This window comes from Mercenaria mercenaria, chromosome 6, assembly GCF_021730395.1.
Source record: "Mercenaria mercenaria strain notata chromosome 6, MADL_Memer_1, whole genome shotgun sequence".
Taxonomy (NCBI): Eukaryota; Metazoa; Mollusca; class Bivalvia; order Venerida; family Veneridae; genus Mercenaria; species Mercenaria mercenaria.
The window spans coordinates 32,270,011-32,292,100 of NC_069366.1; the positions used below are offsets into that span (position 1 = coordinate 32,270,011).

The 22,090-nt window shown below is 34.9% G+C and overlaps 1 protein-coding gene across 1 annotated transcript; it reads right to left on the minus strand.

Annotated features, from left to right (window-relative positions):
- Window positions 1-76: 76 nt before the first annotated feature.
- Window positions 77-12,504, minus strand: LOC128557667 (amidase-like). Its single transcript, XM_053545560.1, has 11 exons — window positions 12,481-12,504; window positions 9,059-9,169; window positions 7,340-7,469; window positions 6,687-6,859; window positions 5,361-5,500; window positions 4,294-4,494; window positions 3,149-3,223; window positions 2,636-2,792; window positions 2,180-2,242; window positions 1,308-1,441; window positions 77-225 (listed from the first exon to the last, which is right to left on the minus strand). Exons 1-11 carry the CDS (start codon window positions 12,500-12,502, stop codon window positions 160-162), a joined length of 1,272 nt encoding a protein of 423 aa, XP_053401535.1. The 5' UTR covers window positions 12,503-12,504; the 3' UTR covers window positions 77-159.
- Between the last annotated feature and the right edge of the window lie 9,586 nt (window positions 12,505-22,090).

Consider the following 22,090-nt stretch of genomic DNA (forward strand, 5'->3'; position numbering starts at 1 on the left):
ATTCGGGAAGAAATAAATGTATTCTAGCAGTACTTTTAATGTGACACGTCAAAAATATTTAAGGCCAGACCTGTTATAGAAGATTTGCTTGAAGGCAGTAAAGGTGACGTAAAAGGCAGCGTCGGCATCACTATGACGTCATAAGTTGACAGAGCGTCGTCATAAGCTTGCGTTAGTTTCATATTCAAGTTTTTGTGCTCGTCCATAAAACCTGTTGCCATAGTTCTTTGAAAATATGAAAGTAACAAACAAACAAAACTCAACCACATAGCACCACACAATGTGTAGGCCTATCTCAGATTTACTACACAAGCAGATCTAGTCTACACTCTTTCCACAGAAACTTTAGAATAGGCCATATATTCTATTATCTCAAAGAAATCAATATAATAGATATCTAGTAGCTCATTTTATAGACATCGAACAATAAAGTTTTAATTATATGAAAACTAAATGAAAGAATTCCGATTGGTCAGGATATCCTCCCACTGTACAAAATATAGTATGGTATTGCACAGGTTTTACTTTACTTTGGTAGATTCTCTAATAAGATTATGGCAGAATAGTCAGCTACTTAAATTCGTTTGACTTTGACCTTTACTTCAAACATGTGCGTATAATAACAATATTGCATGTTTACAAACATAGCCGGTCAAACCGACTACTGAAAATTCATTATTTATTCTAACATTGCTCGAATTGATTTCCAGTTAAACAAAGAAGGCAATCAAGCTCTGTATATTCTGCGATAAACAACGGTTGACGCGCGGACCGGTAAGAGAGCATTATGAGGTCAATTATGACGTCAAAATGCCGCATTACGCCCGATACATTATTCCTCGGGTAAATGAAGTCCAGCATATTTTTTAGTAAATTTGTCAATGAGCATGTCAGAATGAAAACTATCAATGCCTTTTTGTGATTTATCGTCTAATTCGCCACGGTTCATTGTTCAGATGCTTCAGTATTTAACTACTCGGGCTAACGCCCTCGTGGTTAATTCTTACGCATCTGAACTCTGAACCGTGGTAAATTAGACGATAAACCACTCGAAGGCCTTTTAAAATTATTTGTTAATTCTTCATATGACAAAATCGTTAAGGCCTTTCCAAATATTGTACAATATGAAGTCATCCTATATTGAAAGTCTGTTCTGGGCTACTACCTCATTAGATATCTATTTTCCGGTGCCTATCTGTATTGTATGCCTAAAACATGTACATGCCCGAAGAGAATATAAGAAACAAACAAAAACATGTAGACTGAAATTTTAAAAAAGGAACTAAAGTAGAATATACTAAGCCTACCTTTTCGATGTATTCTGCAAAAAGAACAGCCGACTTCACAGGTTCTGACAAATGTCTCGCGTCCATTTTATATCCTTGTGACAATTTTGTCATCATAGATTCCGCATAGTACCCTTTGTAATGATGACCGACGCCTGTCAATACATTGTACAGTTTCATATTTACATGTTTTGTGACAAAATCAGAAATATGTTAATCTACATGTTTAGAAAGTTCCATTAAAATCTGCATACTGGAATGTATTCTATACGCGAAATATCATGTAGTTGTTTGTTTCCTTTGCCTTCCTGTAATGAAAACTTACTAAAGGTCCACATTCATTTTTAAATTGGTTAAGCAGTTAAAATCAAGTCAAAGTACTATCAGCTGTACAGCGTTCTTGTTTCATGATATCTATAGATCTATAAAATAAAGCCACGCTTACTGTTACTTATCATATGTACCGTTTTTCAGTTGCAGTTAAATTAATTTCTACAATGTGCAAAAAAAATCAAATAATGTAAACATTTCAATTAATAAAATTTTGAGTAAGCAAACACCGGTTCGAACTGTGTTGATAATTTCCCAAAATCTGCACACCTATTTGAATATATACGTTGTCGAGGAAAGAGAGAGTATATCGTACCCAGTCTTCAACACAACCTGTAACGATTATTATTTGGTATCTTGCTGACTTCCCGTATTTACTTTATTTGGATGCCGTTTTTTGTTGGTGTTGTTGTTTTTGTTATTTTTTTGACACAATGCGACGATCACTAAACCGATATGGAATTTATCAAGTCAGCATGTGACGTATCTTGACCAATAAAAATGCTGGATACTTGGTAAAGACGGGAAAATGTTTCGGATACAAAATTAGCAGGCAGATGTACCGTTTCCTGTAAACATACACCTATAAGCTCCATTCGTCATTATCGGTTGCCAAATTGCTATACCTTAAAATGCAAATTTGAACATTCATATTATAGCGTTTTGGTCTTTTATGCAAAGTTCTGGCTAAGTCAAGAGCCATAACTCTATAACTCTAACCTAACTTAGAGAAATCCCAAACAATTCACGTGGTGTCCACATTTACATGCTGAATTACAATCCTGTAATGTTTGATGACTGTAGGTCAAATTTTTGAGACTGCAAGATTCAAATGCCGGGAGGACGGACTGGCATCGGAACATACTGACGAAGGTAAATGTGTCTCCAAGTTGGTTTTGGGAGCACAAGAAACAGAACTCTACAAAAGATAAGAAAATTCTTACGAAATGAATTAATTTTCAACGGTTATAAAATAAACTGCAAGATAACCCTGATTTGACAAAACACACATATCTTACCATGAGTATGCAAGGGTATGGAGACATCCTCGACAACTGCGCCCGCCTTCCCGAGGGTTTCTGCTGCGCCTCGGACAACAGCCTGTACGTCATCGTCACATCCGGTGAATCCCTCGGATAATAAGCCTATTTTCCAACCTTCTATGTTTCCATCCAGCTGGAAGTGTGATGAAAAAATGTAAAGTTTTCTGAAGTTCCTATATATAGTACGCAAAAATACTCAGTTATCCATATCTCTTAAAGCTATCGTTTATGGGTTTTCTAGAAATTTGGCGTCTGATAATAACATGTATATTAAATGGAAATTAAATAGAACTGAAATATACTTATTTGATTAATTTTTGTGTAATGCTGAAACTTTAACTGTAATACCAAAATCAACATTTTAAACACAAAATACACATTATAACACAGTTCAGAGAGACAGAGTTTTACCAAAAATGCCTGACCGAGTCTTTAGTCTGCTAGATGAGATTCTTTTCGCGGGTTTATGATGTTTTCTAATATACGTACATAGTCTGTGTATTCGGGCACCTGTAAGTCACGCGGCTGTCGCGGGTCTAGCCCATCGTCGTAACCGGCCATTACCTGAAAAGAGACACTATTTTAGACAATATTGCAAAAAAGATCAGTTAAAATGGACACACTGATTTTTGCCATGGACGTCAGAGACCCTGTAGGCATTAAGTATTTGAGTTATCCATACGCACGTATGTCTTGTTTATTCAATTTCCCTACAGTTTTAATCTGAATCATAAACGGAATTGGTAATCATCATCATCATCATCATCATCATCAGTCTCAAGAGGATATGCGCATATAGTTGTGAGTTTCATGTTTGATTTCATTTCTGAAATATGTCCTTTCTAGGACTTACAATATCACAACCAAATCTGCTCAGCTCATCCTACGGTTTATATACCATCAGTATCAAGCGGACATGCGCATAGTATTGGGAGATATATGTCCGATTATTAGTTTTTATACTTAATAATGTTATTTTGTTAAGCATTTCCGGGGACATATGGCTGTACAATATTGACATAACTCTTGTTTATATATAAAATTACTGTTTATCTATGAAATTGAATATCTTAACCTTCACACTACGGAATTTGCACTGTCGGTATATATACGGACATGACTAGGGCGAAAATTTGATCTTGCTGATTAATTTTGAATCATAATATAAACGCAGTTTAAAACTTCTAAAGAAGTTTCCAAAAGACAGAAATCATGCGACGTAGAAATAATACATGACTGAATTTTCTATACAACAGAAACCTGTCCCCATTAAAAGTGCGCAGTCATACATATATAACACTTACCTCCAGTAAAAGTACATAGTTGTATACACTTGGTGTCTATGTGACGAACACTTACTTCCAGTAAAAGTGCATAGTCGTATACGCTTGGTGTCTATGTGACGAACACTTACCCCCAGTAAAAGTGCACAGTCGCATACGCTTGGTATCTATGTAACGAACACTTACATCCAGTAAAAGTGCATAGTCGTGTACGCTTGGTGTCTATGTGACGAACACTTACTTCCAGTAAAAGTCCACAGTCGTATACGCTTGGTGTCTTTGTGACGAACACTTACCCCCAGTAAAAGTGCACAGTCGCATACGCTTGGTGTCTATGTGACGAACACTTACCTCCAGTAAAAGTGCACAGTCATACGCATTTCTCGCCATCGGACCGAAATGGTCAATTGTTATTTCCATAGCAACAGCTCCAGTGTAAGGTACAAGCCCCCAAGTGGGTTTAAGTCCAACTACACCACACCATGATGCCGGACTTCGAATGGATCCTCCTTGGTCCGCACCGATGGCTACGTGCACTTCGCCGTTGCAGACCTTATTATGGAGAGACAGCAAAAAAGATATGTTAATATCTTTGACATCAGTTTTAGCCCCCCCCCCCCCGCACACACACACACTACACCCACCCTAACCCCGTCCAAGAGTACCCCGATTTCTACAAACTCCTGAAAAGACATGTTTTCACTTATGCTACTTAATACTGCTTCATTGTCATGCAATTACTCCGAAATTAGTTAACCCTTCCCCACACTCCTCCTTTGTATCTCCCCACCATCTTGTGAATATTTTTCAACTTCTTATTTTACGTTAAACTGTTGTGCTGTTTTTTGTTGTTTTTTTTTTTTTTTTGTTGTTTTTTTTGTATTTTATTTGTTGTTGGTTTTTTTTTAAGTAGTGCTTCCCGTGCACACCCTTTCTATCCATAACTCGTTCCATAACATCCTGACTTCATCCCCTTTCCCGAAAAAAAAATTGTTTCGTTTCCGTATGTGACTTCATATAATTTATTAATGTCATAACCCTTATCCGAAAGACTTCTACCAATTTTAACCCCTCTCCCCCCCCCACCCCCCCCCCCCCCCCCCCCCCCAAAAAAAAAAAAATAGACCCCGGCAATTACATCACTAAATCACTAAAATACACAGTTTACACCACTCTATTTGTTTCTCAACATTATGTTACTTTTTATTGTATATTAGTATCACCGTAACCCTGTTTCAATGCCTAAGAATGTCTTCTTATCATCATTATACCTCAACCTCCGCCCCTCCCCTATTAAACCACACCTAATTACACCATTCCTTTTCAACAAAACTAGATTAAACAATTGACCTCTGACTGTGAGATTGGAGCAACACTGATGGATAGTACAATGATCATAAGATGTGAATGGGACCTACCGCCACTGCACATCCTGAACTCGAGCCTCCAGAAACTCTGAATTTATCATGGGGATTTAAAGCTGGGCCAGTATCATTAGTCCAGCTAGTACCGCCATAACATAAATGTTCACAGTTAGTTTTTCCAATAATACGTCCTCCTAAAAGATGAACAATTAGCAATGACTTATAAAGGAACCGTTCCTTAATGACCTGATCTATTTTAGGCTTGTTTCATGTTTGTCTATACGTTTGTACGAAAAATCTTTTGTAAGCTATTTTTCGACGGAAGTAACAATCATAAAATAAGTTATGTTTATTGTAGTCTCGCTCTAAGAACCATGTTATAAAAAAGAGAGACATGATACCCCAATTCGTTGACCTGACATAGTGCTTTTCCCAGAAAATTGGCAGAAGATCACAGTTATTTCCCTTGGTTGGCCACAATAAGGAAGTGGTTACGCGGAAAAAAGTTCCTCTGTTTGATGGTGAATATTGGTGAATTTTTAATTTTTAAATGGCATAATTTAATAGAGGAGATATGTACAATTTGACAGAATGAGAATGTCTGAATATGCATAACATGACTTTTTGATAAGCCCTGTTTTGCCTGTTTGTGGCCTTCTAGAGAGTATTCTTCATACGCATGTGATTTGGTTCAAAATGGTGGAAAAGAGAGCCGGTCAACCCCATGTTTATTGTGGCTGGTGATCTAGTGTTTTTTCTCCAATGTCTTAGAATTCATAGGCAAGTATTGTTACAATATTTTATGAAGAGCGAGAACATATTGTGGCCTCTGAAGTGCTTAAGATGATATTTTATGATATTACCTAATGATCTGACTTTTGAACCCAGATATCAATGTTTTTCTTTTTAATCTGTGGGTGACTAAATGTGATAGTCAAATATTCAAACCATGTTTTATTTCAAGTGGGCAGAAACTGTGTCAGAATTGGGAGGCTAGTGCAAGATACAGAAGACGCTCCAATACCAGAAGCTTCCCTCGTTTCTTTGTGCGTACACACTGTCAAGCATCCATAGACAGGACTCTTCTCACAATGTTAGTTATTAGATAGAGGAGCGAGGACTTAAAATCACGACCCTTGTTTCGAAGTCAGACAGTTTTACCACTGGACCACTGTGTCCGCTTTCATTATAGAAGCATGCGTCTGATACTTTTAAACATTTCTCTTGTTTTGCCTCATCGGCTGAATAACAATACAATTACTGAATAACAGTAGGGTAGGGTTTTTTTCACAATGTCGCCGGTAAGTATCAGTGATACCGAAAACAAATATTCCATTTAATGCTTTTTGCACAAATGATCTTAAGGTACATTCATTTTACCTGCATCCAAGACTTTTGTTATCACAGTAGCATCTATATCGGGAACAAAACCTTCCATGACCCTTGATCCATTCATCATAGGCACTCCAGCAACACATTTGTTGTCCTTAACTCCTACAGTTTTACCTTTCAGAATACCTTCAGCGGCACCTTTTATGTCACATTTCCAATACCTGCACGGAGAAATATATGTAAAATGTCGCGTTAAAGCATGATGTTATTTTGTGCGAGAAACTGTTCTTAAAGGTAGTTTTGAATGTATCTCTTTTTACAGACTTTTTAAAAATCCGTCGTTTTAAAGATCGTTTGAAAATATTGAATGCAGCCATGCCAGATGATATCTTACTTACATTGAATGTTTAGTCTTTTCACGAGAGGGAATGATATGTGTAATGTCTCTCATGCCCCAATTATGGACTAATGGTTTTTTTTTTTTTTTTTTTTTTTTTTTTTTTTTTTTCAATGTTTTAGAAAATACTATGGTTAAACCATTGTTAACTAGTTCTTTCAGTTTCTTCCACAAAAGTCAAATTGACAGCATTACGTCACGGAGCTTTTAGGCAGACTTACATATAGGCCTACAAAGAGATACGCATAGCAAACAAAGTTCCCCCATACGTTTTATCGGCTAATGTGCAGGTTATTTATCGTACCAAGCGTTGCAGAGGTTGTCTTCCGGTTCCGGTCTGTACCCAGGAGTTCTGGGATATCTGACGGGAAGTGTAGGTGCAATAAGGTCGTTCACTGTTTGGTATCGTCTAACCAGTGTCTGTGATATATATCCTGCGGCAAAAACAACTAATGATTATATTTAACAAGATTTAGTAATTCATATATTTTTTCTTGGGCTTTCTAAATTGAATTGAAGTATAATTTTCTTACATTTGTGGAACATATTTGGTTTAAGCTAGCTCTTTTCAGCGAAACGGTATTTCGGTAGAATTTAGTGAAATCTTCAAACTTGCCATAAAAAAGTTATGAAGCCGGCAACAAAACACAATGAAATATTTAACACGTTCGGCTTCTGCAAGGTGACCAACAGAAACGGAGCTTTCGGAGCAGTTATTTTCCTCCATAGCCTGCCACCATCACTATTGAACAAAAGTGTTAATGGCAAATAAATAAGCAACATGACTTTCAATTCTGCCGAGAAACAAGCCAGTCGTATTCTAGCTTTTTGTAGATAGCCAACATTATCCGTATTATGACAGACTGATATTACAAGTATCGAAGGAAGAGTACTGACTTTGATCAATCAGAAGGCATGTTTCTTACAATTGAAATTCTCTTACACTACATGTGTTGCTAAAACATTGTATGATGACAAGTACTACTACCATTTATTTAGTAGTTATTCATGTTCATATAGACGTTTATTGTTAAAATAAATTACATACACGTATTACTATTACATAAAGTTCTAAAACATACTGATACCAGTTCCTTATAGGACACTTAACTTTTGATCAGTTTCAGAATGAAATTTATCTGCTCTTGACAGGTATATTAAAGCAAAAGATAAGTTAGGGGCGTGGGAATTCTATTGAAACTAGCTTTTTAAACCGCAGAATTGAGTAACGTTGGCCTAAACCTTGATTGTTATTTTCCTATTATGCCATTGCCACCGGAAGTGGAATTGTTGCACCTAAAAATGTGAAAGTCAAAAAGATGCTACCGACCAATGCTTAGACTACGCAGCCACCATGAAATTTTGAAGAAGAAAAAACGAGAAAGTATATCCAAAAATTAAAACAACGACATTGACTTTGATCAAATGATTCAAAAGATAGAAAAGAAAGAAAACGCTATCAATGGAGTTTTAATCGCTGCACCTCAATATTTGAACATTAAAATATGACAAAGACAGACGCCCTTGAACACTGAGCCAGTATGCAGTATTTTTAAAGTATACCGCAAAATTTTGTTATGCTAATCTTGACCACTGGTTCCATATGCATACCCAACTGTGTTTTTGTACGCTACCAAAAGGTCAAGTTTCATTCTGATTTATTTCGTTTCCAAACTTAACTTAATGAGCAGATACTGTTCCCTGCATGCAATCCAGGTTTAGGCCGAGTCTAATAGAATAGGATATACGGTAAAATATGGAAAAGGATTTGCCATTTTGTACGAATTGTGGAAAGAATTACAGCAATGCTGTACAATCATTCGCTTAAGAGAAAAAAATACGACACAGTATGTATAATTTCAGACGTGTCGTTTTATTTCAACAAAAATTCGCCAAATAACTTCAAGAGAACTGGTATCCAAGTGCATCTACAGGTTTAAGTATATTTTGGCTAGTTACTGTTACAAAGTATACAATATAAACAATACTGATTTAGCATATTTAACATACTGAACATCTGTACCTTGTAGCTCCTCTAGTTCTCCGTCTCTAAAATGTAGACCATTATTTTGCGCTATGCTTGCTAGGTCTTTAACACTTGGTTCATGTATCGTCGGAACCTTGTACACATCAACTGAAATATGATATAGACCATTTTACCCAAGCCACGGTAACTATGCAAATTCCACGGATGTTTTGATTTTAACGCGCATGCGCTCTTTACGTGTGGCAAAAAAAAACTTTCAACGATAAGAAAACCTACATAAAATCATTATTTTATTACGAATTGTTTTGCCACTATAAGGTTGATTTCAGTCAAGTAATTTATTATACAGTATGCTTTGATTAAAGACATGTATGTTTTTTAATCATATCTTACCTGAAAAGGCTGCTTTATTCATATTTTCGTCAGAAAAGAACAAGCATATCCAGTCCATTTCCACACTTCATACAAATAAAACTTGTTCCTCATATTTAAAAAAATGTCATAGTTTTCATTATATCTATTTTTCCCACAGCTTCAAATAGTTGTTGTATATATGTTTCTCCGACCTGGATGATATCTAGTTCTACATACTTAGGGGTCGCGGCTCCATATGTCACTGAGAATGCTGTTTTAAAGGCCTAGATTTTGGTAGTGGGCCAAGGGATTTCTGTCTTCACCAGCACAGTTGGGGGCTAATGACCATCACAGTATGGTTCCAATTAACAAGGGTCAATGTTTATTGGAGATTCAGTCTACCTTACAAGTGTATCAATTAGTGAGAAGTTGAAACAATGTAATTTATCTTAAATTGATGATAACTTTTAAAGTTATACTAGTTGTTTGTTTTTTTGTTTTTTTTGGCATTTTCACTCATCTAAAGCTTGCAGAATACTGTAAATAACATTTGTCTAAAAATTGAAAACAGTATGTGCATTTCAAAGTTACAAAGCAAAGCATGAAAAAAGTCACTTTTGGCAACATACTGAAAATGAAAATTCAGTGTAGATGGAACACAATAATTTTAAGTTCAAATAATATTCATTACATGAATACAAGAAACCCAGTTTCCAATTAGAAAAATATTGTTTGTCAGCACAAAGAACTCCTGAAGTTTTCATTACACTTGTGTTTAATTATCATTATTATTTTCAATATTTTTACTGTATCTTTAATCATCCTTTATGTAATATAATAGTAATAATAACAATAATAATTATTATTATGATTATTTTTATTATTATCATTATTATAACATTAAAGTAATACTTATTATCATCTATATAATATCAAAATAATAATTAATATTATTATCATTCCACATTCACTGAAGAAAAATTAATTTCTTTCAACTCCACTGGGGGGGGGGGGGGGGACACTGATATAGTAGTGAATCTAGGCCTTTAAGTGATCTACCGGAAATCGTTACGTAACTATTATGCAAATGACATGATAAAACATAGGACACCGGATCCTTTCAGAGGTGTCCCCTAATTAGAGCGGATCATAAAATTTACTGAAGCATATAAGGTGGCTTTGATGTGATGTACTTTACAAAAGCATTCGGTCATCAATTAATGCCATAAGAACGCACTCGGATTAATATATCACGTGGTGGAGCCATTTTGTGAATCAAAAATAAACATTTTACGAGGTACCTAGTATTTTAAGTTCAATAATAATAACTTTAATGGACATTTTCATTTAAAACTATAAAAGTGTAATATACAAAAAATCTAAGTTCGTAAGATATGAATCAAATCACGGACTAAAACTACACACTGAAGGAAAACACTTAATATAAATCTCTAATTATTTTATTTACATGCTAGATCATTTTCATATCGGAGATGTATCGTGAGCAGAAGTAATTTAATAGAATAATTATGATAAACTTGAATTCTGCATAAAATAGAACAGATGAAGAATGTAAATGCAGAACGCATCCGAACCAATTCGATGTTGTCATATAAAAGCTTTCAAATTCGAAGAATCAATAGAAATAATGATAAAAAAAAAACAGTTTTAAGATGATTTTTATCCTATTTATGGTTTTTGTTTACTCATTTTATTTTTTTTCTTTGCATTCGGAATGAATTGATCAGTATAATTGGATAAAAAAATCAAAGGCTGAACATTATTAATTGAACATTTTATTTTCAACTGCGACATTTAATTATATTTCAATTATGCGACAGGTTGTAAGTTATGTGAGATCATGTAAGGACATAGAACAAAAACTTTATTAATTCATGGAAAAAAGCTTTTCTTTTCATTTTTCTTAACCTGAAATTGTCGTGAACAACATTGCTGAAAAAATGTTTATTAATCCAATATATCATCAAAGACAATGCGCATTAGTTAAAATATATCAGATGTAGGTTTGCAAAGATCTACATCTATTTACCTTTGACTTTCAGTGGATATTTACTATAAAACAAACTGATTATTTATCGAATAGATTGAAATACAGTATAACTCTAACGTAATTGATATTGTGCAGTCATGTCTTTTCGCCCTACGTTGAGTGCGCATGCGCAAAAGTTGTTTCTCGATGCTTAGTAATTAGCTCGGTGTAAAAAGGTCTATACGAAAATAATTATCTAATTTGCTTATCAGTCTGAACCTGCCGCTGTCCATTAACCCACATGATTCTTTTGTTGCCATAAGGATATCGCTTTCAATGAGTATTGAAAACGGAATATCTATCTGTCTATTATTGTTTACTTTTTGGGTTTGTTTCAGTGTGATACGTAAAAAATGAAAATGCAATAAAACAATTCGGCAGTTACATTGATATCTTTGCCTTGATTTGGTCATAATTACTTTCACGTCACTAAATTCTAACCAAAACTAAGGCTTGCCCTACATTTGATTTCTGTGTAATGGTTACCTTTGCTGCCAACAGGGTATACGTGTGTAAATCAAGTAGTCTCTTGTCAAAACCACCAGCTCGATTCAGAAAATAAATATCAGCTATCTACTTTGGAGACTTCATGGTTGCTAGGCCAAATTGAATTAACAACAACAGTGCTTCCACAAAAAATCTCAGATCCACAAAACATGTCTGCCCCGCAGACACCTCCGGAAACAATAATAAGAAATAAAATGGCATCCAGCTTTACAGCCATTTCCGTATGTACCATTTTGGGGTATGGTAGGAATTCAGGTTTTACTGTTGATATAATTTTATTCTATGAATGATATACATATTGTAAAATTTGCAAAGTAACATGCAAATATATCATAAAGCGATTTTCAACTTTTTCACGTATAGTAGTATAAATAGACATTATTCTGGTAACAAAATCCCAAGCCGCATGTAATACAATGGTATTGGCCGCTTGAATAACTAAGAAATTGAAGAACAGAATCAAGTTATAAATTTTACCAACAAAATGTTATAAAACCTTCTGAAAAGTTCATATTAAATAAACAAATAATGATAATAATTAGATTACCCTTTTCCTGGTTTTCCGCCATGATATCAGTGTACATATGAACCAGTTAGAATCAAGAGTGTAGCTCCATATTAATTAATACTAGTTGTAAGGACACTACAAATTGATCAGCAGTTTTTACAAAAATTTTCTAAGTTCTTTCTTTCTTCTCATTTTGACTTTTTGAATGGCAGGTATATATTTGATTATTTTTCATTTTTTATACTTATTTTTACTATTTAAATATTTAAATAGCTTGCGTCAAAATTATACCACTCCCTAGAATACAATTCGTTGTGTCTTCAAAAGTAGTACATTTAAAGGTAGACTTAAAATCTACCTTAATTTACATGTTTTTAATGAATTTACTGATTCGAGTGAATGGAATCTGCTAAAGTTATATTTGTCCGTTAAAATTAATTATCCTGCTATAAGCTATTTATTTGTGAGATTCAGCTATTTTCATCTACTCCAGCGTTTATTTATTTATTTTTTTTTTTTTTTTTTTTTTTTTTTTTTTTGCATTTACAAATAAAACATAAAAAAACAACTTAGAAATGACTGACACTCACAAAAAACCCATTTTTAGAGTACTTCGTTACTGTTACAATATAGAAGCTATTTTGTCAAAATATTGAATGTAATGTCAAATCTCCACATGCCCAATCATATCTTGTAAAACTTCACGTGTACAGAGTTTCCACAGTCCATGACCTATATAGGTAGTAGTTATGCTACTATATAATTATAATATATGGAATTTTACGATGCATATTCAGGTGTAATTATTTTTTCCTAACAAATATTTTTATTATCTTTTTCCTACTTTAGGATATATTTTTTCAGGAAACGTCTAAATAGAGTTTCAGTCTTTAGGTGAAAAAAAAAACATCCATACAATGATTATTTTTGCATTATTACGATAGCATATAGCTACGTGTTCTACTGAAAAACATGTTTCAAATACTGTGAATGGGAAATACTATCCTGGTTTTTTTTTTCAACTATTGAGATAATAGACTTAGCTCCAGACCCAAGCAAAGGGCAATGTTTTTAACAGGTTGTGTTTAAATTCAATTCAGTACAAGTATCTTTTTATTCTCAAAGATGAGTTTTTATGATGTAGTTCCTAAGAACTACAAATAAGTTTTGCATGACCTAAATCCAAAAAGTATTAGAGCAATGATACGAATATGAATTAACTGTTGTTTTTTTTAACTTAAAAAAATCATAGTAATTTTTATCAATTTTGAAGTATTGTAGATGTTAATTTATTACTGTACACGAGTTTTAAGTTTCACATATAATTTTTGGGTAAACATGTTGAGATCTGAAAGTTACAGTGAATTTTTATTATTTAGATTGCTAACTGGATACAGGGAGTTAAAATCATTTGATCCAGTTAAAATGTGGAATATTATCCCTGCAGTGTGTCATGCGTGCGTGGCTGTCTCACTTGGGTATCACGCCGTAGGTCACACATGACATGATACCCCGTCCAGTCACATTATACTGTCATTATACTGACATTGGAATGCCCAGTCCTATTACTTTTCTCCTAATTCTGGAAGCTACTTTTACATTTTTCACGTCTTTGGTATGACGCGTACAGTGCTCCCGCATCCGAAACGGACGCTCGACTACTACGCTAGCGGAGCGGTCTTATCCCTGTAGTGTATTGTATTGATTAAATGTGCAAATAGCAAAACCTTTCAAGTTTAGTTTAGTTCTATTTCATTCTAAGAATTCTTAAAAACTGCGCCTGAAAACTAAACAAATACAAATAACTAAAGTTTGTGAATGACTTCAGACTGAACCACACAAACTAGACTTATTGCTTAATATGTGATTCAAAAGCAGTGTTATTCTTCTTCAGCTTAGACTATAAACTTTGCGTGTCCTTGACAATTTGTTTTAACAAAGCTTAAAGACATTTTCATATTCAAGTTTTAATGTTATGCCTGCTTTCAAATGGCATTTTGCATATCAAGTTAAAAGAAATCTGAATTGAAATAAACACTACTAGTAGTGGAATATGCCTGTCTGAAAGTATGTACATTAGTGTTATATTTCTATTGTTCTTTATCAATAACCACTCATTACATAGTTCTTCCTACAATCTACTCATAAAATCTACATAACCGGGCAAGTATGTATGTCATGAGGCCTAAATAAAAACTTTATTACATTCATCTTACCATCCCGCTTACTGAGAAAATTCTGACTCTAAGCAGACATATCACTTGGGTCAGATTCAATCACCTTTATGAAATATTAGCAATGCAAAGTGTGAGTACCCCTACTCCTTATACTGTATGATGATGCCCACTTCCATGTCTAAATTTCCGCAATTTGGACAACCCTGAAGGCCTTGATTCTGCTAAACCTCCACTAGAAGCATTCAATTGCAAAGAAATTCTATATCAGTTTTTTTCCACAGTTAATTCAGTAATGACATCAAGCTCTCTTTAGGACATGTCTTGCTATTGATTAATTTCTATAGGCTTCAATGAAAAGGAATGACTCTGTCACTGTGACACATATATCGCAACACTGAAAAATTATGGCCGTGTTCTGTGAGACTGTTTTGAATTTTGCCCTCTACATCCACAAGTTACCATGGGACAGAAGTAAAACCTACGTCTTAACCTAACTACACACAAAAACAAACCCAAGTTTGCAGTGGGCAAGACTTGCTATATTTATTGGACGAAAGGCAGGCGCACAAAATATGTACATGTACGGTAACAAATTGTGATAACATAATAGATATAAGTAGTTTAAAAGAATTCTGAAAAACGTTACTGTTATAATGTATATTATCAACTTAAGTTCAAACGTGCACAAAATAAGCTTAAATCAAGCTCTGGACCAAGTGAAAACTTTCGACATGAGAAAGTATATTCTATATGAAAACTTCAAGTAGTATACACAGAATAATAAAATCTTGTACAACTTAAAGCAGCATGCCTCCAGATTTGGCTAAAAAATAATTTTTCTTTCAAATTGAAGTTTGATCATATTATGAACATTAGAATATGAATTTTTGTTTCTAAAATACTTTAAAAGTTCCAAATCAAGAAAAAAATATGACCGCGCCGGGAATCGAACCCCGGACCGCCGCGGCAATAAAGACATTTTCCTGTCGTCGTAACCAATAGCGCTATAGCTGAAGTAGTGAATAATGACTTCGAACTATAGATATTTATACTCGAGACAGAGTTTACCTGGAGTAAAAGCGTGACAAACGCTTTTCGATTTTCATCGCAAAAAGTAGTAAACACAGAAAATTCTCATGTGTTTCCGTAACATAGTTTGTCAGTAATTAAGTTTTAAAGCCTTGTTAAGCAATACAGCATTTGTTTCAAGATATCTAAAAAAAATTGTTGTCGAACGATCTGGAGGCATGCTGCTTTAATATGAATATTTCTTTTTTCATTCTGTGTCAACAAATCTGCCACTACACATCTTTGATCATTTGCTCCTCGAAAAATACAAAATAAAGTTATAACTGATGATGCTTGTTGTAAAAAAAGACGTACATGGCTATGAAAACGCTTACAGACGTGGTCTACAGGCCGAGGAAACCTTTCTATTTTGAAGGGAAAAAACTCAGGAACCTCCATCCGTTTGTCATCGGCGAGTTACGCCGACTGTCATACCACTAAATGTTGGGTCTCATCCCTGTACGCCTTTCCAAAACAATAGCGCCGTACATTAAAATAATGTTATTATTATCGTGATGTACAAACTTAAATAAGAAACATATCCGAATTTGTATAGCGAAAATACGTGTGTCTGTAACAAGTCAAGCCTAGAACTGATTCACACGGCGCTGACCGTGCAATAGCCCGCCTAGCAGTTTATAAATCCTACCAGGACTGAACTGTTTTGATATTTGTCTTCTGGCCTGTTTCGTCGGGCCCTTAAGGGTGTTTCTCTTGTTGCTCTGTCTTCTGAAAAGGCATTGAGTACATACGTTTTTGGTTCTTAAGGTTTGCTTTTTATATATTTATACACGAGCATTTTTGTGTTTTACATGCCATGCCTTTTTGTTTCCATTACGTGTGTAAGAGATTCACCTGGACGGGATTACTTTTATTTACACTGTCCCGTGTCTTTGGAACATGGTGGGGGTAAGAGTGAGGTTGGGTGCGCACCATAAACCGGTTTAAGCTCCCCAGTGGTGTTTTTGCCACTGACCGTTCCAAGGCGGTGCCCCACTGTGTTCCTTTGTTTGTTCGTTTTGTCCTGATGTGTTGGCTTTGTGTGTGTGTGTGTGTGTGTGTGTGTGTGTGTTCCTTTGTTTGTTCGTTTTGTCCTAATGTGTTGGCTGTGTGTGTGTGTGTGTGGTGCACGCGTCTGCGTGCTGAGGGGTTTCGTTTTGAGGGGGCTGCGTTTTTGGTGCGTGGCATTCCCTGTTTGATATTTGTCTTTGTTTTTTACATCACGTGACGTTCAGCGTCACTGAATCGCACACAATATACCCGCGATTTTGTGCTTTGCCCAAGTTAAGATGTACGTTCTGAGCTATACTGCGTAATGCTCAGAACTAGCAAGTCTTAATTTAACTACACACAAAAACAAACTCCAGTTTGCAGTCGGCAAGACTTGCTATAGAACGGTTACAAATGTTAGAGAGAGACGCTATTCAAATTCGATCCAATATTTTGAAGGAACTGTTACAGTAATGAAATTGTACAATCATAGTAATTTTAAAAATCGAGAAAAATAATAATCTCGCGTTATGGAAATATTTCGTACTGTGCCGATCTTTGAATGATAAGAGATACTTTGTGTTTACCAATTCAGTTTCTTTGTGATTAACAATTTCTTCTCTAATGAATCTTTTATGTACCCATCTTTTGCTATATCAGTTTTCCATCTCCCGTGATGTTTCAAGCACCTTTCTGTAATACCTTCCACGTTGGCGGCGGCGGTAGCACTGCTTCCCCGTAAAGAATGTGTACCAAAATGAAAATCGGGTGCAACGGACTTAAGCTTTTTGACAATACACTCTCTAGCTCTACTGCAACTTAATTTCTTATCTTCATCCAATAAAAAACATTTTGATTTTTTTTTTCCAATGTTTTCATATACTGTTTCTATCTTTTGAAATATTTATTGTTAGACTAAAAAATCTGCAACCATCATGCCAATGCGGCAAGGCATTTATTCAATGTTTTCAAGTTATTTGTTCAATCCTACAAAATATTAGTTGCAAAATTATCAGCAACATTGTTTACATGAATAGCATTTTCTTTTTTCAGAGATTCTAGTGTAGATGAGCGTCAGGAGTTAAAGAAGAAAGTTCAGAAAATGGCAAGAAAGAGGAAGATAGAAGAAGCGCATCGTGAACGTATAAACAGACGAGCTAATATGCGTGAGAAATTTTTAGACATGGGCAGTGACGCAGATCTTGAAGATATTGGTAGTAACTTGAATCTCAATAGTAGTGGTGCGTTAGACATTCGGTCACGTCTGAGGGAAAGGCGATACAAGATGCATCCAAGAGAAGGCATCTGCAGGCAAAATAGAAACAACCACGCTGTTAGTTATCCCATACTTGGTAGATCACTAAAGCTCACAGAACCTTCGAATCGGGATGGCAACGAAAGTTGTTATAGAGGTTGCAATGTAAGGAACTGGAACTTTTCTGAAAACCAGGCAAACGATAAAAACCATAACCTACATTTTAAAACGATAGATTCTGGATCTTCCAAGAAATGGGAAGGTTTGTTTTACACGAACGATTTAACCGATGGAGAGATTTCGTCCGGATCATCTATTGACACGGAAGATCTAGAGTTTGACTATCAATACCTAGAACTGGATAATGAAACTGATTTTACAGAGTATGAAAGTAGTTGCAAAAGGCGAAGACAGCAGGAGATAGACCTCGTCTCGAGTGATATATTTTCAGATACATCAAGTGAAAGTGATAATGGAAGCAATGACTCCTCATCTTCAGAGACATTTATGTTAGAACCAATGTCTGTGTCAATTAGGAGAGAATAATACAATATCGTTTGAGAAGATTTGTCAATTTGATTTGATGATTTTAAATGTTCAAAGTACGATAACCAATTTTGAGGTCATATATACATGTAAAACGTCGGACCACCATAGTGTGTTGTATTGATCAGTCTGTAGCTCAACATAGATTTGCTGGGCTCAAGTAAAAAAAAAGAGAAAAATTGATAATGACTGATGTTTAGTGTTAAAATTAGTGAACTTATTGACTGGCAATCCATCAATAAGTGTTACAGTACAGTATTTCCCACAGAGAAAAAAATCTGTAAAAGAAGAGATTTCAGCTTTCAGCTACTGCTCTCATAAAACGCTTTTACACCAACACATCCCCGGCTTTTATTATATTTGACTGGCATATCCTAGTAGGTTGTACCCCTTGATAATTATCCAGTAATCAATATTGGTTTACCTAGTGATGTCACTTTAAGCAATAGATTATATAGGAAATTTATTTTCAATGATTAATTTCAAATATAAATTTAAGTTTGTGAATATTTTAACACATATGGCTGTATACATCAATTTTTCCTCTTCAATTTCATGTGAAAATATTTATTCTAACTGAACATCTTCTTGCTTCCAATTTTGTTTTAAAAGTATCACCATCGCTTATATTGAACATATAGTGAAAATCACTAAACTTTTCAATTTCTTTTACTTTAGAGGCAAATAAACTATATTTTCCAAAACATGACAACTTATTAACACATATGTAGGTGTTCTTGACTTTATAAACAATACAATGGTATATTTATAATTCTAATAGGGTAAAAGCTTCTTGCTTCCATTTAACGTCAAAGTGTCTCAAGAAATTAACAAGAGCTGTCAGTGGACAGCGTGCTCGACTATTCTCAGTGCTTGATAGTATAATATAAGCAATGAGTAAAACTTTAACATTACAATAAGCATATTCTAAGTCGAAAAGGGGCCATAATTCAGTCAAAATGCTTGATAGAGTTGCCTCTTCCTTTTTACAGACGGGGGTCATGATGCTAAGCAAGTATGCGAAATATGAAAGCAATATCTCAATGGACTTTGAAAATATTTGGGGTGGTACGCAAACTTTAACATTTATTCTAAGTCGAAAAGGGGCCATAATTCAGTCAAAATGCTTGATAGAGTTGCCTCCTCCTTTTTACAGACTGGGGTCATGATGGTTAACTAGTATGCAAAATATGAAAGCAATATCTCAATTGACTTTGAAAATATTTGGGGTGGTACGCAAACTTCAACATTTATTCTAAGTCGAAAAGGGGCCATAATTCAGTCAAAATGCTTGATAGAGTTACCTCCTCCTTTTTACAGACTGGGGTCATGATGGTAAACAAGTATGCAAAATATCAAAGCAATATCTCAATGGTCTTTGAAAATATTTGGGGTGGTACGCAAACTTTAACATTTATTCTAAGTCCTAAAGGGGCCATAATTCAGTCAAAATGCTTGATAGAGTTGCCTCCTCCTTTTTACAGACTGGGGTCATGATGGTAAACAAGTATGCAAAATATCAAAGCAATATCTCAATGGACTTTGAAAATATTTGGGGTGGTATGCAAGCTTTAACATTTGTGTGACGCTCACGCCGACACCGGGGCGAGTAGGATAGCTCCCCTATTCCTCGAATAGTCGAGCTAAAAACTGTTGGATTTCTTAAGTTCTGATGTTACTTAAACGGTGATAATTTACGGAACTCATATACCAGCAAATGACCTACGATTCAATATAGATTTTGGAAATAATAACGTTCATATTTGTCTCATTAGACAAAAATAGAAAAAAATGAACAGAACAGAATAGAACAGAGATTTGATTTTTCACCCAACTGTTTAAGTGATTGCAACTGTGTGGTATGAGAACAATACGAATCAACATAAATTACATTATTTTTGACTGAAAGCTAAACATCTTTTGAATATTGAAACATTCGACGACAGGTGAAAAACTACGTCAAAAAAATAATTTTCTTATGAAATAGTGTTTTGCAAGTTAGGCGCTCATTGAAAGCTGGTGAGAGGGGGAGAGAATGTGTACATTTATCTAAAGAAAAGACACAGCATGGTTTCGACGCTATGCAAAGAAAGGGTGAAATAAACAGACGCGCAATATCGTGTCTATTTTAGAAATGAAATCCAAGCTTGAAAACAAAACAAAACAAAACACAACAACAAAAAAACAAACATTTATGATAGCATGCTTTTCATGAGTTTGCACGGTAGGATTATCTCTTTGGTACGACCTACATTTTTGTCACGGTTTTGTTCGTGGAAAGCATGCAAAATAGCTACCTTTACAACTAAAGACTAGTTTACACGATAAATTTGATTTCATGATTGAATTGTATAGTATGGACACAAACACATATCTTAATGGCATATTTGATTTATGTATATCATTGATTTTACAAGTAACTTAGACACTAATATGAATTAAGGCACCGCCTAGCATTGGGGATTTATCTTTTATATATCCGCTTAGAAAGAAATATTCAACGCTCAAGAAAGTGAAACTTTGCTCTAAACTGTAGTTTACATTTAGTGTCATCATACCTCTTACAGCGAATATCATACTTTGCAAAATTTACGGAAGCCATGCCGGTGACGTCATTCAGCGTTCTCGCACTAGCTTTTAGAATTTTGTTTTGTTTGTTTGCACTCCACGCAGAAACTTGACGGTCTTTACACTTCCTTACTGTTTTAAAAGTGTTTTTCAGTTGCATGTACAGTTTTCATTACGAAAAAGAAGTAAAATAATCATGTTAGCGCGGTTTACGAGTTTCTATGACTGATTCGGGGTGCTCGGATGTTCATAAAGACAACCAGTCAGCGGATTTTACATAAACCGGAACCGGAAAACATCGAAAAAATTGCCTCAGTATATGCAAACAGCAAAGACGAATATCTATATACGGACGTTACCGTCTCGGGGATTTTCATCCCCTAATATGAATTAAGTCACTGCCTAGCATGGGGATTTATCTTATATATATATCTACTTACGAAGAAATGTTCAACACTCAAAAGAAATAAAACTTTGCGCTAATCAGTTTACATTTAGTGCCATCATACCTCTTATAGCAAATATCATACTTTGCAAAATTTACGGAAAGCCGCGACGGTGACGTCATGCACCGCGTTCTGGCACTGACTTTAGGATTTTATTGTTTGTTTGCACTCCACGCAGAAACATGACAGCCTTTACACTTCCTTACTGTTTTAAAAGTGTTTTTCAATTACATGTACAGATTTCATTACATAAAAGAAGTAAAAAGAATCATGTTGGCGCGGTTTACGAATTTCTGTGACTAATTCGGAGTGCTCGGATGTTCTTGCAGACAACCAGTCTGCGTTTTGTACATAAACCGGAACCGGAAAACATCGAAAAAAATGCCTCAGTATATGCAGACAACAAAAACGAATAACTATATACGGACGTTACCGTCTCGGGGATTTTCATCCCCGGCGCTTCGCGCCGTGGATAAATCCCCTATTAATAAGTAGACAGGGGGAATCAGAGCTTTTTAAAAAAAAAAATTGAGTTCGGATCTCAATGATACATATACACCAATGCTGATAAGAAAATTCAGAAACTTGATTCATAATGA

Coding starts and splice junctions, on each gene's coding strand:
- LOC128557667 (XM_053545560.1), bottom strand. CDS start 12,502: ATGGCGGAAAACCAGGAAAAGG. Junction 3,224..4,293: donor ACTGTGCACTTTTACTGGAG/GTAAGTGTTCGT, acceptor GTCTCTTTTCAG/GTAATGGCCGGTTACGACGA. Junction 1,442..2,179: donor GTGTATGTTTACAGGAAACG/GTACATCTGCCT, acceptor ATGTATTGACAG/GCGTCGGTCATCATTACAAA.